General features: G+C 42.5%; 2 protein-coding genes across 3 annotated transcripts in view; both read right to left on the bottom strand.

The window, feature by feature from the left end:
• Positions 1-11,009, bottom strand: part of fgd (faciogenital dysplasia) — an 89,338-nt gene extending 78,329 nt beyond the window's left edge. The window contains exon 1 of the mRNA XM_072682201.1: positions 10,679-11,009. Coding sequence (XP_072538302.1) covers positions 10,679-10,703 — 25 coding nt within the window. The 5' untranslated portion in view covers positions 10,704-11,009. The remainder of the gene's footprint in view (positions 1-10,678) is intronic.
• LOC140557603 (protein bicaudal D homolog 2) overlaps positions 1-16,447 on the bottom strand; it is a 122,291-nt gene that overhangs the window by 42,002 nt on the left and 63,842 nt on the right. The gene's annotated exons all lie outside the window — the stretch shown is intronic.

Below are 16,447 nucleotides of genomic sequence, written 5' to 3'. Positions count from 1 at the left end.
GCATAATGTACATGCTATATGTGCCAATATACTGACTGGCATGACTGCTATGGCAGCTTTATTTTTTGCTTTACATCTGCATGAAAAACAGCATTCCTAAAAGATGGAAAAATAACTCCCTGGACCAGAGCCTCATTAGTGTTAACACTTACCCCCTGTCAGTCGCTGGGACACTCCTCAACACCCTATTTTTCCACCCCTATCTCCTCAACACCCCATTGCTCCATCCCATTTCCTTACTGTCCAATTATTTATCCTCATCTCTTCAACACCCCATTACTACATCCATTTATCCCAACGTTCCATTAGTCAACCCCCATCTCCCCAAAGCCTCATTACTCAAACCCCCATTACTTTACCCTCATCTCGCCAGCGCCCTTCTACTCAACCCATTCTTCAACACCCCATCTACTTAACCCACATCTCAACACCCCATTACTCCACAGAATCTCCTGAACTGCCCATTACTCAACCCATCTTCCCAACAGCCCAGTAAACCATGTCCATCTTTCCAACACCTAATTACTCCACCCCAATCATTCCAACACCCCATTAGTCAACCCCCATCACCCCAAAGCCTACTTAACGCCTCATTACTTCACCCTCGTCTCCCCAACGCCCCACTACTCAACCCCATCCTCAACACTCATCTACTTAACGCCTCATAATAATGTCATCCACATCTCCCCTAGACCCCATTACTCCGCAGAATCTGCCCAGAACTCAACCCCATTCTTCCCAACAGCCTATTAAACCATGTTCATCTCCCCAACACCTAATTACTCCATCTTCCTCTCTCCAATGCCCCATTACTCATCACCCATCTCTATAACGCCCCACTCCTCCACCCAATCCCCTTAACAGCCCATTTCAACACCCTCATCTCCTCAATGGCCCATAATTCCACTCCATCTCCTCAATGCTCCATTACTCCACTCCTTTCTTCGTTCTGCTAGAATAACATGCAGGAAGTCATAAGGGCCCCGTATCACTGCGGGCAGAGCTGCCAAAAATATATATATATATATATATATATATAAATAAAAATATGTAATGGAAATAAACATGCTAAAACAGTTTACATTGGAATTGCTTTTCCAAAATGGACAGAACTATGAAGGGGATGACCACTGCGATACCTAGAAGAGTTTAAAGAGTATGTGGGTAGCATGATCAGACCCCAACTCTTTCTGAAAACAAGATTTTAGGGCCACACTTCACACGTTCATGGCCAGGAATAGATGTTGGCTCTAAAGGAGGACATTTGTTCCAGTGTGGTTGTGTTCACTGGTGCTGGTACCGGTAGAGGTTGTTGTTTCCTGGTTCTTGACTATTAGAGCAAGGCCCTTTACCCTCTCTGCTCCCCGGGCGCTGGAGTTGGCTGCCCACCGCTCTGGGTGTGTGTCTGTACTCACTGCCCCTAACACATGTGTGTGTGTGAGTGTGTGTTCACTACCAGATGGGTTAAATGCGGAGGACACATTTCGCTGTACAGTGTACAGTGACAAATACGTGCACCTTTCACCTTTCACCTTTCCTAATGCTCCTTTAGGCCTAGACTGCTTGCACATGTCTACTGAAAATGCACTACCATTTTAGGTCCTGGTACATCTCTATTTAGAAACCCACCTGATATTTCTACAGCGTGAAACCTTAAAAATGCAAGAATACTGACACACATCATAGCTAAAACCAGCTGTACTTATGTTAAGCTTAGTTATGTATGTTCATTTTTATATAAATAAAAGTATGTCGTGCATTGTGAGAAGCCACAATGTGCATATTTGAGATTACCCAACAGCTCGACACAGTTGTGGCAACTGTGTGACATTTTAGACATGCGGTCTGCACTTCCTTTACTAGCTAGCCACATTAACTTACAGCTATAGTGTAGCTCCAAAACTAAAGAAATACATTTGTAGACAACAGCCATTATCACCGTCCTATCAGTTGAGCCCTCTACATTTAAAGTAAAGAGACAATTGCGCAAGTCAGATTTTTCACCATTGTACTCCTTCATGACGTGACTGAGAAAAGGAAGAAGAAAAGGCAGAAGCACCTCAAGGCAATTCACATACACAACACCATACCTGAGAATTCCAGGTGCAAGGTTGTACGTGTGCGCCTGTATGTGTAGACAGCTCTCACATTCAACCCTCAGGCCATTCTCTGAGCTCAAGCCCGTAGCCCAAATTTCAGCACAACCACTTGTAGCTCTCCAGAGACCAGTGGACTGTACTGGAGTTTGAACAGCATCTCTCAAACAGATCTCAGTACAGCCAGCCCCTCCAGCACCAAGAACATCAGCATCAAAGCTGCGCAAACATGATCCAAAACCTGCCCTCAGAGGCAGCGGGATCATGTTCTCCGCCTCAAGACTCAGTGATCACACGCTCGGACTAAGAGAAGAAAACACAAGGCTAAAACGGGCCTGACAGGCATGATCAGTATCACTTACATCTCAAACCCAGTTAAGTCCAATTTTCACTTGAGACCACGGTGTTAAAGAGAAGCAGAGATGAAAATACAGCAACATGTAACAAAGACAATCTGGTGCTTGTGTTGTTTTGATTGTTTAAGAGTCGAGACGAGAATAAGATTATATGATTTAATAGGGAAAGCATTAGATACACAAGCTGTGACATCAGCATTAATTAGGAGCGTTCATACACAGTAAGTAGGGCTACAAGACATGGACATAAAATGCAATACTTGATAATGCTCTTGGATAAGGATACCCGATCAGGTTATTTTGTTATTTTGCCTATGCCACGTGTGTATTAGCATTAGCCTCCTCCTGGCTGTGAGTGTGTTCCCTAAGTGCTGGTTTGAAAACAAAGAAAGGCGAAAACCAGAGTATTTCTGTGAGAGTCTCATGACGTTTCAGATATTATGCTGTTTTCATGTTACACTATAAAATAGTTCCACACTGCAGACATTTAAGCTATTTTATTTACCTTCTGAGAAGGCTCCTCAATGCTGCCGGCTGGGCAATAATGTCCGTTAATGGCACCTTAGCATGTCGCATTTTTACTGGCTAGTGGTGAAGGTCATATTTTGAGCTGTGCATTTGTGTGTGATGTGGAAACAAGATATGGCGATAGCCAGTGTTTTTCACTTCACTTGTTATCTCGTTATAATGGCACCGGAGGTGAAAGGGTGAGATACATATTAGGGTCATGGGACCTCAAAGCTCATTGATGTGATCCATCGAGCCACCCCCTTTACTTTCAATTTACAGGACTGAGAGGATCTGCTGCTAACGTCTTGGTGCCAGATACTACAGGACACCTTCAGGGAGTCAATAAACTAAATATTGTTGAAATAGACAGTGGTGACTAACCTAGGTGATGTTATGTTTGTTACGACAGTGTCAACCCACCCATGAGTACATCTCCTGACGACAGGGTCAAAATGCTAGCAGTATTTTAGTATACAGCTTCAAATAATATTAATCTGAAGAAAAGTGACTTAAAGCAGCATTATGCGAGAATTGGTATGTCTGAGGTTTCTCGCAAACCTTCTTCTTGCCTTTATAGTAGAATTTCTGGCATGATAAGCCAAGAGTAGCATCGATAGTGGCACCATACTCCCTATTATAGGTCAGCTGAGCCTCAAGAGGATTTTAAAGCTGGAATTTTAAGGTGCAAATGCTGCATAGTGTTGCTTTAAGAGTAGCAACACTCTGTGAACTGGTGTGCAAAATGAACTCCACAACACTCTGTCCAGCAGTGAACCTGCAGTGAATGCAGATCACCGCAGATCTCTTTGAAGCAGCTGCGAATTTCTCATGAGGTTTAAGATGTGGTCTTGAAAGGTCATAATTTAGGCCTACAGTACAAACACTGCAGAACCAAGAGATTATCCACACGCTCCCACATAGATATACACACACACAGACAGTAAACAGGCATGTGAGGTCCTTAGAGGAGGTAAAGGAGGAGACACTGTGAGAGGCCGAGAGGCCGAGAGGCCGAGCTCGGCAGTTCTCGGTCGTCTTCTTTCAAACAGAGTGACCCTCGAGCTTTAAAGAAGTGAAACGCCATCAACTGTCTATATCTGTGCCTTCCTCTCACTTTCTCTCTGTCTCACACACACACACACACTCTCTCTCTCTCGCTCGCTCAAACTACAATGGGGGGTCCGAGCTAAAGCACTGCTGGAAAGGACTTCTGTTCCTTCCGTTTCACCAGCAAAGGGAAAAAACATGATTCTTCCAAAAATGGCCATACACACACACACACACACACACACACACACACACACACACACACACACACACACACACACACACACACACACAGATCAGAGGCCGACTCAGGGTAGCGGGGTGGGTGCTCTGCTGATTCTTCTCCAGCCATCTGAGCCACATTACTGAAATCAATGTGACAGAGAGAGGGAGAGACCCTAGATCACAAACCCAACGTATCGGTCAGGTTTACTGATAAGCCCACCCTGCCACCCCACAACAACAACAAAACAAAAAAAAAAAGAGTTCACATCATATGCAGGGTTATAACAACACGCGAGAGAGAGCCAGAGAGTGCAGGAGAGGAAAAGAAAGAGCAAGAGAAAAAGTTAGAGAGAGAGAAAGAGACAGACAGAGAGAAAGCGTGAGAGAGCCCAAGAGAGGACGAGAGCCTAAGAGAGTGTGTGAGAGAGGGACACGCAGCCAGGAGAGAAGGCTCAGAGGCCTTTGTACAGATGGGGGAGTGGAGCGGGAGCGTGGAAGGGAGAGAGTCAAGGAAAAAAAGGAGTGTGTGTGAAAGAATGGGAGAGAGAGAGAGAGAGAGAGAGAGAGAGAGAGAGAGAGAGAGTCCACTGAGAAATATAGAACAGCAGAGACGAATGGAAATACAGTGAAGTATTTATCCTCTGTTCACCTCATGACACACACACACTTCTTCCTTTTCCACTCCTCGTGTCTCTGGAGTCCTTTCCTCCTGTTAATGCTCTCTCTCCCTCTTTCTTTCTCTCTTTCTTTCCCTCTCTCTCCCCTTCTCTCTCTGTCGTGTGTGTGTGTGCGCTCTCTCTGCCTCTGTTCACTCCAGTATAAATGAGAGTGTTTATAGTGGTCCAGGCAAATTCAGTCACAGCCAACAGCTTCTGTTATTAATACTGAATGTAAACACTCACTCAGAGTCAAGCCACCCCCCCAACACACACACACACATAGTTACAATCACTTTTGTTAGTCTCTATTGCTGTTAAACTCTGCTTAAGTGAATTCCAATTCTCGCAGTGACAGACTTGCATCTGCAGACACTCTGTCTGTGTCTGTGTCTGTCTGTCTCTCTCTCTCTCTTTCTCTCTCTCTCGCTTACTCACTCACTCACTCACTCTCACACACATCCTCACACCCTTGACCTAAGTCGTGGTGAGTCAGTGGTGGCCTGGAGAATTGTCTGTCCTGTGAAGCCTCTGTTTTTTCCTGTCCTCCATGAGCGTCTGAGTGTGATGGTCATGGCAGCGGGGACAATGCCGCCGCCAGACTGCCTTTCTGGGACGGCCTGCGACTGATGCTATTTGGCACATACTGCCTACTAGCATGGGTGACCCGGAATGCTGCGTGTTCAAAGCTCACCGCCAACAGGCTGAATGAAGCACAGAGAAACGCCGGCCTGTCAGCGGTCACTGCTGAGCTGTTGACTGGGACTGCAATGTGCTCACAGTCACGAGCGTCTCAACGCAGCATCGACTCCACCACCTCCAACAGTGACGTACGGAATCAGGCACTGCATTCTACACCCTGCTTCAAGAGGACAGTACACGTAACACTGTTGTCTGCATTTACTTAGTATGGCATTCAAGGGAGTGTGGAGCTTTTCAGGCAGACCACAGCCCAAAAACATGCACATAAAAGTGGCATTTTTATGTGGCCTTATCCAGATACAATTCTGATACTCAATCAGCATGCGGTGACCAGGCGTAAATCAACACCCTCAGAACAGTCAAGCTTCACAGGTGATGTTGCTATGTGAATGTAAGAAGGTAATCAAAAGCATCTTAACTACATTAGGCGTCCATGTTACGCTTCACGCTAGATATATACTTCGCATAAACACAATGGCAACCTTGCGTGTCCTGCGTTCTTTGGTTGTGAACATCCTCAGAAATCTTCACTGGCAGTACAGGCACTTAGCATGCATCAAAATGACGGGAAGTTTTGAAGAAAGGCTGCGAGACCAAGTCCTCAATTATCCGCATCCATATGACATTTGTCCTTGCTTCTGCACTGTGGCAAATACGCTTGTCAGAACAGCTGGCGAGAGATCAGTATTGTGAAAAAGTCAATATAGAAACCTGGTCAGTGTTCTCTGGTCTGCCCTCTAGTGGAAGCCTCCAGTAACATGCGTAGCACATAGGCAAGTATGTAAACAGTTCCGTTCACTGACGCAGCTGGTGGTCTACGCGAACGCATTACCAAAGTATATCTCTGGCCTTACCAAGTGTTCGTTTATAACATTGGTGTAAGAAAAAAAAATCTATGTCAAAGTACAGCAATATTATGTTTCGCAATAATGTATCCATTCATAAACACAGTATTGATTTTAAATGTTAACATTTTTACAGTTAAAACACATGTACATTCTTTACATGTAAAGATTGGTGACAGACAGTGGTGACAGACATGTTGTGTCTTGCTTACAGCATTACAATACACTGGATCATAACCCCTGTATCGTAATACATATCAAATGGCCATACACAGCCCTAGTATGTGCCTCACTCTACTCAACTCTGGTGTATATAAAGTTGGATGCAAAGATTTGGCCACCCCTGACCCCTGACCTGACTTCCGGCATAAAGTGAAAGATGGCACATATTTTAAGCAGCGTTACTTTATATATATATATATATATATATATATATATATCTTTTACAGCTTTAAAAGAACAGAAACAGAAAATGGCAAAAGTTTGGGTACCCTGCACAGTAAGCTTGTAAATGATTTTTGTAGACATCTAAGGCTTTTTTTAAATCTGGGATTTTCACCCATTCTTTCTTGCAAAAACCTTCTAGTTCTGTGAGGGCTATCTACAGATTTTTGATGTTGTTTAGGTCAGAGAACTGTGAGGGCCAAAAGCTTGCATCTCTTGAGGTAGTCCATTGGTGTGTTTAGGATCATTATCCTGATTTACAAGCCATCCTACTCTGTGATGTTTACTCATCTGATCAATGTACCTCTATGCAGTTGGAAAGGTGTTCTTTTCATCAATGTCTGCTCCCTTCTTTCTCTAAATTCCCTATCTTATTTCCCTATCTATACTTATCTTAAATAATTTATTTCTATTCTTACCCTATTTTCTACCCAATTTGAAAGGCCCACTACTACCCAATCCTCATTTATGTGAACTTCCCCTCACCACTAGCAAAGCCCCAAACACTAGTAGGGTGAAGACTAATGTGTCTGCTCAGACATGTACAGCCAGCCGCCGTCTCTTTTTTTCAAACTGTCGCTGATGCAGCATCGACTAGGTAGCCGCCACACTCTGAGAAAAGCATGGCTTTCCAACTCTCAAACAACAGCTAAAAGACATCTGTGCTGACCAACATCACCCTAGGAGTGATGTGGAGAGGAAATGCCATCAACCCACCCCCAAGAGAGCAAGGCCAATTGTGCTCTCTTGGACTCCGGCTTCTGATGGCAAGCAGCATGACCCAGGCACATTGGAAAGCTGAGTTTGTGATCATAGGACATAGGAAAGGATTTTATGTCCATTAAAGTAATACTTGTGCGGGTGTTGCTGCACAGTAAAACCCATTCCAAAGACTGCTGAAGATTTCTGAAGGGCTTTTGCTTTGCTGTCTTCTTATTGCCATCAATTACTTTAATATTCACACAGCTGCTTAGAGAAGCCTGTGGCTGGAGGTGTGAACATATTCAGTGTCTGAAGTGAAAAAAGAGAAGTGTTGGTACTCCTTTACACAACAGCCGCCTGTGATAAGTCTCAGTACGCAGGAAAGTCCCGCTACGGGACTAAAAGTAAAATGTAGAAGTGCTGGTACTATGAAGCCATAACCCTAATAAGCTAATTAAGGTCTGAGACCTTCGTAATCATTATCTGAAAGCTCAAATGTCTTGCAATCTTTTGCATGATGCTTCTTTCCTTCTGACTCTAAAATAAATATTATCTAAAAATAATTAATATCTAAAAAATTTAAAAGATTTTACATTTAGACTAAAATCAAAGGTTTTGAATGATGGTCAATAATACAAAGGCCTGCATGGTAGCATCATTTCTAGAAATGGAAGAGGCTTGTTTACCATGCACCAACAGATTTGGCTTTTGGGGCAATAATTGGTCCAAGACTTCCAGTAATGGGTTCACTGGATATATTCATTCTGTTGCCCATACTTTAGCCTTCCATAAATCTCCTTCTTATGAAATTAAGGGGAAGCCACAGTGTGTGTATGTGTGTGTGTGTCCTTGAGCAAAGCTTGTTCCCATGGTCAAAGAATAATATCAGACAAACATTCTCATCCAACAGCTGCTGCTGTGAGCAGACAGGCAGAACATGGGGGAGGAAGAGAGAGAGAGCGAGAGAGCTGAGAGAGCTGCACACTGAAGAGGAGGTAAGAAGACAGATTTGAGACCGGCTGCTCACACCACACGCGCTCCTCATACACACAGCCCGTCCCATTGTTTTCTGCCATGCCTACCGATCACTTCCCAGTCAAATGTATACTCACACGGTCAACAGTGGCATGAGGAAATGCTGATTCCCATGGGAACAGGCCCTGGATGATGTGTGTTTCAGTACAAGACAAGAGTTCCACTCTCAAACCCCACGCAAGGACAGAAAAGCCTGTCCAGCTGTACAGCCACTGGATCCAAAACCCAGTCTGCCAAAAACAATTCTGTTGTCTTAATGATTGGCACGTCAGCAGCCAAGCCGAGCAAACATTTGAGACCCAGCAACTAGAACTTCTAACGATCATTAAAAGGTTTGTGATACGTTTTTTTTTGTCTTGTCTTCATTTAATCACGTCTTTAAATTATGGAAATCCCCATCCGATCCAGTTAATCGGGTCGGGGATCGGGCCGATCCAGGCATATCTTAATGGATCGGGTATAAGCTATTTTAGTCTTGATCCAGTTCCAGTTCTTTGTTTTAACCACAGTGTTCAGAGTGCCATGTGGTGTCCTCAAGGCGTCTTTAATGGACATTATTCCCAGCCAGCAGCAGCAGCAAAAACATTCTCAGGAGGTAAACAAAAGAGTATGGAGTCTGAAGTATGGAGTATTTTACAGTGGAACATGAAATATAACATAATATATGAAACTTTATAAAACTACCACAGAAATGGCCTGTTTCCATTCTGAAAAGTAACAAATACCCACACAGTGACTTCAGTAGTTGAATACTGAGCACCTGTGCACATCCCTACTATAAAAGCAAACTCTATGTAGCGAACAGTGAATGAGATAGATTAATCATTCCTAATACGACACCAGTCTATTATTATTATTATTATATAGAAATACTGTAGTCACCAGACATATCCATAGAAACACCACTGGAATGTCATATTCACTAGTGGAAAACTGCTCAATTTTTCAGTGAGCCCTGACTTTTCCGAGGTGGCTGTGGTTTAGATACTCAGCACAGGACATGGTGAGCTAAAATTCCTACTTACTCTCCTCCACATGTGAAAAACAGATAAAAAAAAAAAACATTACTGGATTCAGCTCAGCAAATGCTCAAAAATCTCATTGCAGACGAAAAAACTTATTTGACTAAAATATATATATATATATCAACATCCCCCCAGAGTATTTATGTTTTTCCCGACCTAAAAATACGCTATTATGAACTTCCGAGCCGCACCAGCCTTCTACTATGGCGTCACAAGTGCGCCAACCACGTCACAATCATGACTCCCGACGTCATTCGTGTGACCCTCATGCGGGTCAGAGCGCTTTCTGGATACGCTTTCTGGACACGGGATACGATTAAGTCACGGAGCACAAAGCTGCCATTCACTGCAAGGCAGTGATTTGAAGATAGCCGCCGCGGTGCTAAACAGCGCTAGCGTTTCTGAGGACAATAAAAGCTAGCACGGCGCGTCAGCACGCTGACGTAAAAGAGCTCGTGCGGCTTTCTGCCTTCTCTTTTCCCCCTGTTTCACACTCCTGTCACTCCGGAATTTCTAAAGACGAGAATTTGAGTTGAACGTGTTGTGAAAGCAGCGTTTCGCCGCACTCAGCCGCACTTCTCTCCACTGCTCTGGCCACTTTGAAACTTCTCTTTTGTCAGAGACAAAACTAGCGTTCATCGCGACGAAGGAAGGGCAGCGTTTTCAGCTCAGCTACTAAAGACGTTTTCGCACGGTGCACGGGGTCCTGCGAGAGCAGCTCCGACTGCAACATGGAGAAACCACAACAAACACTCAAACAGAGCGTGAACTAATGGGCACATGAATCAGAGCCTTTCACCGCCGACACCATTCACTCCCTCCACACAGCTGAGGAGAGGGGGATCCAACCTCCACAACTTCGCCTCGGACCTTCACACCACATAGCTACATTCAAACTCTACTTTGTGTCTCTCCTACAAGTGACTTTCAGTAGCCTAGCTGACACCTTTACGGAGCTGTAGATCAAAGCCTCCCCCTCCACCATGTTAAACCGTGCTGGGCATGTTCTGCTCGCTGCAGTTTTAAACCACTCACCGGTTGGACTGGGGATTCCCTGCATTTCGGCGATAATTCAGCGGTTCCTCTGCTCTCCTCGGTGTAGTCTGACACTGTTTACAGTGGTTCTCTCTCTCTCTCTCTCTCTCTCTCTCGTTCTTTCTATGGGGAGTTTTCCTCACAGCGACCGCTCCTGCTGCCCATCTGCTGCTGCTGCTGCTGCTGCTGGACGTGAAGAAGTTGCAGCTCAGGTTTCCAAACAGATCTGAACTATGTCACGAGTGTCGCCCGTTCTCTGCTCGCAGACTCTCTCCGACTATTTTCTCTTTCATTTGGGCATCGATCCGTTCATTCTCTGTCCGGCTTCCTGTAGAGAACTGCTGCTGCTGCTGCTGCTGGAGTTTTTCCCCCTCACTGTATCCCTCCTCCCACTCTGTTACCCCTCAGCTCTCATATTCTCCCTCTCTCTTCCTCTCCCTCTCTCTCAACAATAATAAAAACTATAATAACAAAAAACTACAAAAAAAAACAAAAAAAACACACACACACACACCAAAGACCGTATTTGGACAATGGCCAGTTTTCAAATCATTGTTCTTGTGATGTCAGAACAACCAATGCATTTACATACACTCATATCCACAAGTATTTGGACAGTGACACAAATTTCCATCTCAAAAACCTGCCTAGTTCTGTAACAAGAGCCAAATGAAAACAAGACTGACTTAAGTGTGCGTTCGGAAAGGAAGGTTCATGAGCTGAGGCATTACCACAGTGTCTGTCAAACATGATGGAGGCACTGTTATGGTATGTGCATGTATACCTACTGATGGAACTGGGTAGCTCGTTTTTATTGATGATGTGACTGCTTTGTGCTCAGATTCACAGAGTCACATGCTGCAAAACTGGAAGAAGTGCGCTTCACAGTACAGATGGATAATGATGTAAAACATATAGTGCTTTACATACAAGACATGAGGCTCACAACATGTTAAAAATACCCCTTGTCTTTGTAATTATCTTAGTATTACTTTTTGAGCCTGTATAAAGGGACTATGTAAAAATACCTATAAGTAATACCTTTTATACTTTTAATACTTTTTAATACTTTTGTGGGGCATGTAGAAACGTGGTCTCAGTGTATTATCCTGTGGCCACACCTTATAAACCAAGACCTCGTTAACACCAGGTCACTTCATTCGTTTTTAGTATCAGGATTGAACCTGGATGAAGCCAAACCACATAAAAATGCTAGAGTAAACACACCCAAGGCCCATTGAAAACCTGATCACTCAAACCGCTTCAGGAGATGGTCTGAGACACATTTGAGACACATGTTATAGCAGTGTAAACGCATACGTCTCTCCAGAATGAATTCCAAATCCAAAACCCTGCCCAGTACAACAGAAACACCAGTAATAATTGCTGTGCAACAAATAAATTAGTATATTCCCATCCCACACAGCAATCGGATTTCAGTCTAACTAACCATTTGACTTTCAATTAAAAAATGCACCTTGTCTATAGATGTTGATCAAATGTCAGCAGGAACATTGTATATAAGGACTCTCTCTGGGCTTCCTATGGGGCAGAAGGAGGAGCTGCTGTGTACATTCAGCTATGCCTCATTACCCTCCTTTAGCCAGCACGCTGTCCACGTGCCTCACACATGTCGCCCACTTCACCGCAAAATAATAGCCTAGTTAAAACCTTCTCGTCTGGCCAGTTGCCAGGACTTTAGCTGTCCTCTGTCTACTATTATCTGGCTGTAGGTATCAATAAAAGCCCTTAAATGTCACCTCTGTGTAGATAGCATAAACATGGGCTATTATTGTTTATCACTGTATTAACTTATCTATCTGAAGCAGCTTTTAAAGGGGAAATTCATCAAATTGTGTCCTTCAGTTCATTGCATGTTCCTCTCCACTGTGAATGTAAACTAATATGTCTCAGGCATCAGACAACATATTAAAACTATAGGATGTACACACTTTCTTCTAGGTGTTTTTTTAGACGTCTGGTACCTATCACTACCATAATGAACAATTCTGACCTGGTATGTTTCTCTAGAACAGAGCATTTTACATCAAACCGCTCTGAATGACTTTGTTTACATCTTAGCCATTTAATTAGGCAGATGTTTTGACCAATTGGAAATCCCCTTTAAAACATTATGCCAATACCATACTATGTAAGCAACATTTTGATCATTTGATTGACAGGTGCAGGTCAGCTATCTGACTTTTAACAACCTTTTAGTGGAGCACATCCGTTAACCACTGGATATCCTCAGCAGGCCTTCAGTTTTTTTCATTTGTGTGCTTTAAAAGTGCAAGGTGATGAAAAGCGCAGTGGATCAGGGGTGGACACATAATCTGTAGTCATACTGAAGCAAAGGCCTTGGCTCGTGTCTGCCTCCTCTTTCCTCCCTTCAGCTCTCTCGCAGTACAGCTGCGGGACTGCTTTAGCCCATGCTGCTACAGAAAATGGACAGTCCATTTTTCTTCAGCATGAAGTCGTCCGGTCCCCTGTAGGCACAAGCTCACAGTTGTGTTGCTCTGTGAGGCTTTCTATTGAGCTAATGGATAACAGTAGTAAATTAGTGCCAACCGTAAGCCATTCATGTCCAACAACTACATGTAGTGTGGAAAAAGCCATAGAACATGTTGTGGTTGGTGTAAAGCAATGAAAATATGTAGTTACATCTTATTGAATATCTTACAGTATGTCTTGGATTGCATATCATGTATATTCTTACAATCAAATATGGATTTACTATTGTTTTGTTAGAAATCAGTAGTTCCTTGTGACCAAAATATTAAATGTAACATAAATGAAGCAATCAAACTTTAGATAGGTATTTTAAATATGATTGGATCAGTTTGGAAATAAAAATATAAAAAACTCCTGACTGCTGTAATCTGCCCATACATCAAACCCAAACATAATTTCCCACTTTTAGCATGTGATTAGAATTGGTTACAATTTCTTATAATACACACATTCCCTATAAACTCTTAGTAAAGCAAGTAAAGATATGCTTTCATTTTACTGGGGACTCATGTTGTGGCTGGGGGACTTTAAGTGAAATTGTAGGGCCGTGGCAACGTGTATGTATGAGAGTAGGAGGGAGTTCAATATCTCTAAAATCATGCAGCTATGATAATAAACATTAACGCACAAATGTTTACACATCAAAACAAAAATAAATAACCTTAATAGCCAAGATGGTCAAATAATCATATGTCATTTTAACTTGTGTCTCACAAATAAAATAATAAAAATGCTGTTTTATTTGTACATTACATTTTTATTTTCATGCAAATGTGAATGATATTAACAAGTACATTAATATTATTAAAAAGTCTGATAAAGTCAAATTAATTTGTGTTTATTTGTATTTGCGTGTTTTAGCCAATCGCCTGCGGCGAGAAGAAGTTTGACCAATGGCTGCATGTAGATACAGGTACATGTACTCCAATCGATGCGGTAAGGAGGCGGGACTTAAGCAGGCGCGGTTAAAGCCCCGCGCAGAATGTGGCGACTGTACGAACAAGCAGTGACTCCTAACGCAACAGTCACCCACCTGTGAGACCTTACTCACATGTAAGTGGCTCTGGGCAAATGATATGAACATACAACATAAACCAGCATATGTTGTGTTTTCAGCTAAACCAGTGTTGACCAGTTTGGGCTAGCATGGATTGTGTTTCACTGCAGTTAGCTAGTTAATGTTAGCCGTCCAGCCAAATTGGCTGCATAGCTAATCTGACCAGCTAGCCTATTAGCTAACGTGGTGACTAGCATTCAGCTAGCCTATATCACAAATATATAGTTATGTCACTTTTCACACGGCATATAATTTTGAGTACATGTAATATGTAAAATATTTGTACATTTATTTGTGACTTCTGTTTTTTCCTTTACAGGAAGGAAGAAATTGAGCAAGATGAGGTAAATCCAGATTATTATCAATGCTTTCAGTCTTAACTGATAGCAAATGTGTTTATTCTTAATTAAATTATTTAAATTGGCTAAAAAAATTAATTACATTGTTACCAAGCCTGGATAACCGTTTTTACACAACAGCTGGGTAAAGACTCACAAGCCAGCAACAGTAACCCAACAGTATGAGTCCATAGTGCACCCAGTGCTGGGTTGCCAAATTGATTTCTTATATTAATCAAGCAAAGTTTTGAGTAACATTTGGACATAATGTATGGGCATTAATTGTTTAATCTATCCAGAAGCATATCTTCTGTTTAAAATAAAGTATTTGTAAAAAAATCCAAAACTTTCCCCTTACTTTTGCTCACAGAAAACTGAGTACACCCAGAAAGACTTCAAGATGCCTTTGTGCGATTGTGTAAGAGTGAGTGTATGTATGCTAGTGTATCACTTTCAGTGTCTCTTTGGCTGTGGGAGTGTGTGAGTGAGATAAGGGCAACATTAGACATGGGGTATTGAGGCTGATAAAAAGATAGTGGAGGGTGTGTGTGTGTGTGTGTGTGTGTGTGTGCACGCATTAATGATTTGAAGGTCTTTTGGGAACTGTAAACACAAAGACAGACAGAACTTGTGCTGAGGGATAAATGCTAGAGCATTATTCACAAGAAACGCTGCAGAGAGCCATTAGACACGGTTTAAATCAGTGCTTTTGTTATGAGACACACAGTGAGCAAGGCTGATTTGTAGGGGTGCAGACGGTGGAGGAGTGAGTGTTTATTACCTGACCTGGGAAAAATGAAAATGAACAGGAGATATTTGATGCTGGCTGTACAAGTACTGTTTACTGGGACTTTGTTCAGACAGGCAGCTAGAAACAGATTGTTGGGCATGTCTTGTATGAGCATTGTCTGCAGTTTGAGTAAGAAAAACCCACACGTCTAACTTTTTCTAATTGTAGTTCAATTGGGGCGTTTAGGCAAAATCAATCTCATTTGGGGGTTTGAAATCTACCAAGTCAGAATTGTTCACAGTGGTCGTGATTGGAACCATATTTCTGAAGAGTGCCTGAATGTGATCCCCTTTTTCTTCTACTCAAGAATGCAAAATGGTCCTAAAACATGCTAACATGGATGTTAGCTCCTCACAAAGTTTGTTTGATCAATTGATCCTTCACAGAGACTGAAATCCTGTCTTGTACCAGACCAAAAAAACTTACCATTGAAAAAATAAATCTAGTTTTTTTACACTGTCTCTAAATCACTTAAACACACTGCAGTTTCAGTATACAATACAAACCATGTATCTCCATGTATCAGGGTTTGAACCCTGTAGCTGCTACATGTTTTTCATTGGACAGCGATGAGACCTCCACCTCGGAGGGCATTTTGAAAAACCTTCACTGTCAATGACCTGAAACACTGTGTTCGTGTGGATGGGAGGCCAAAAGCAGAGAAAAGGCTACTTTTAGTAGAATAATTAGTAAAGTAATTAGCCTTCTGCACTATTTATAGCATAACTGCATTTACCACCTCCTGACCACCATTTGAATCTGTTAAATGTCTTGCATGCGTTTACGTTGGCGTTTTTATGTGGATAAGCCCTGTGCAAATATATTCCTAATTCTCAATGTGGAAAATGACTTATTAACAGAAGTATTTTTCAAATACAATGCAAAAATCTGTATTCCTGGTGAAAATATCTGTTACTGTGAAACTCCACTGGATGACCTCAAAAGGCACATGCTTAAGGTTTTACAGTTTTGAAACTGGAAAGTTTTATAATAATTCATTAAGCTGTAACAAATATTTTGAACAGGGGATCCCAGATGTTTGCACAACACTGTAACTTCATGTTTGAGAG

The sequence above is a fragment of the Salminus brasiliensis genome, chromosome 6 (genome assembly GCF_030463535.1).
Source record: "Salminus brasiliensis chromosome 6, fSalBra1.hap2, whole genome shotgun sequence".
Lineage (NCBI taxonomy): Eukaryota > Metazoa > Chordata > Actinopteri > Characiformes > Bryconidae > Salminus > Salminus brasiliensis.
The sequence above is the reverse complement of the archived record's forward strand: the minus strand, read 5'-3'. Positions and strand labels throughout refer to the sequence as shown.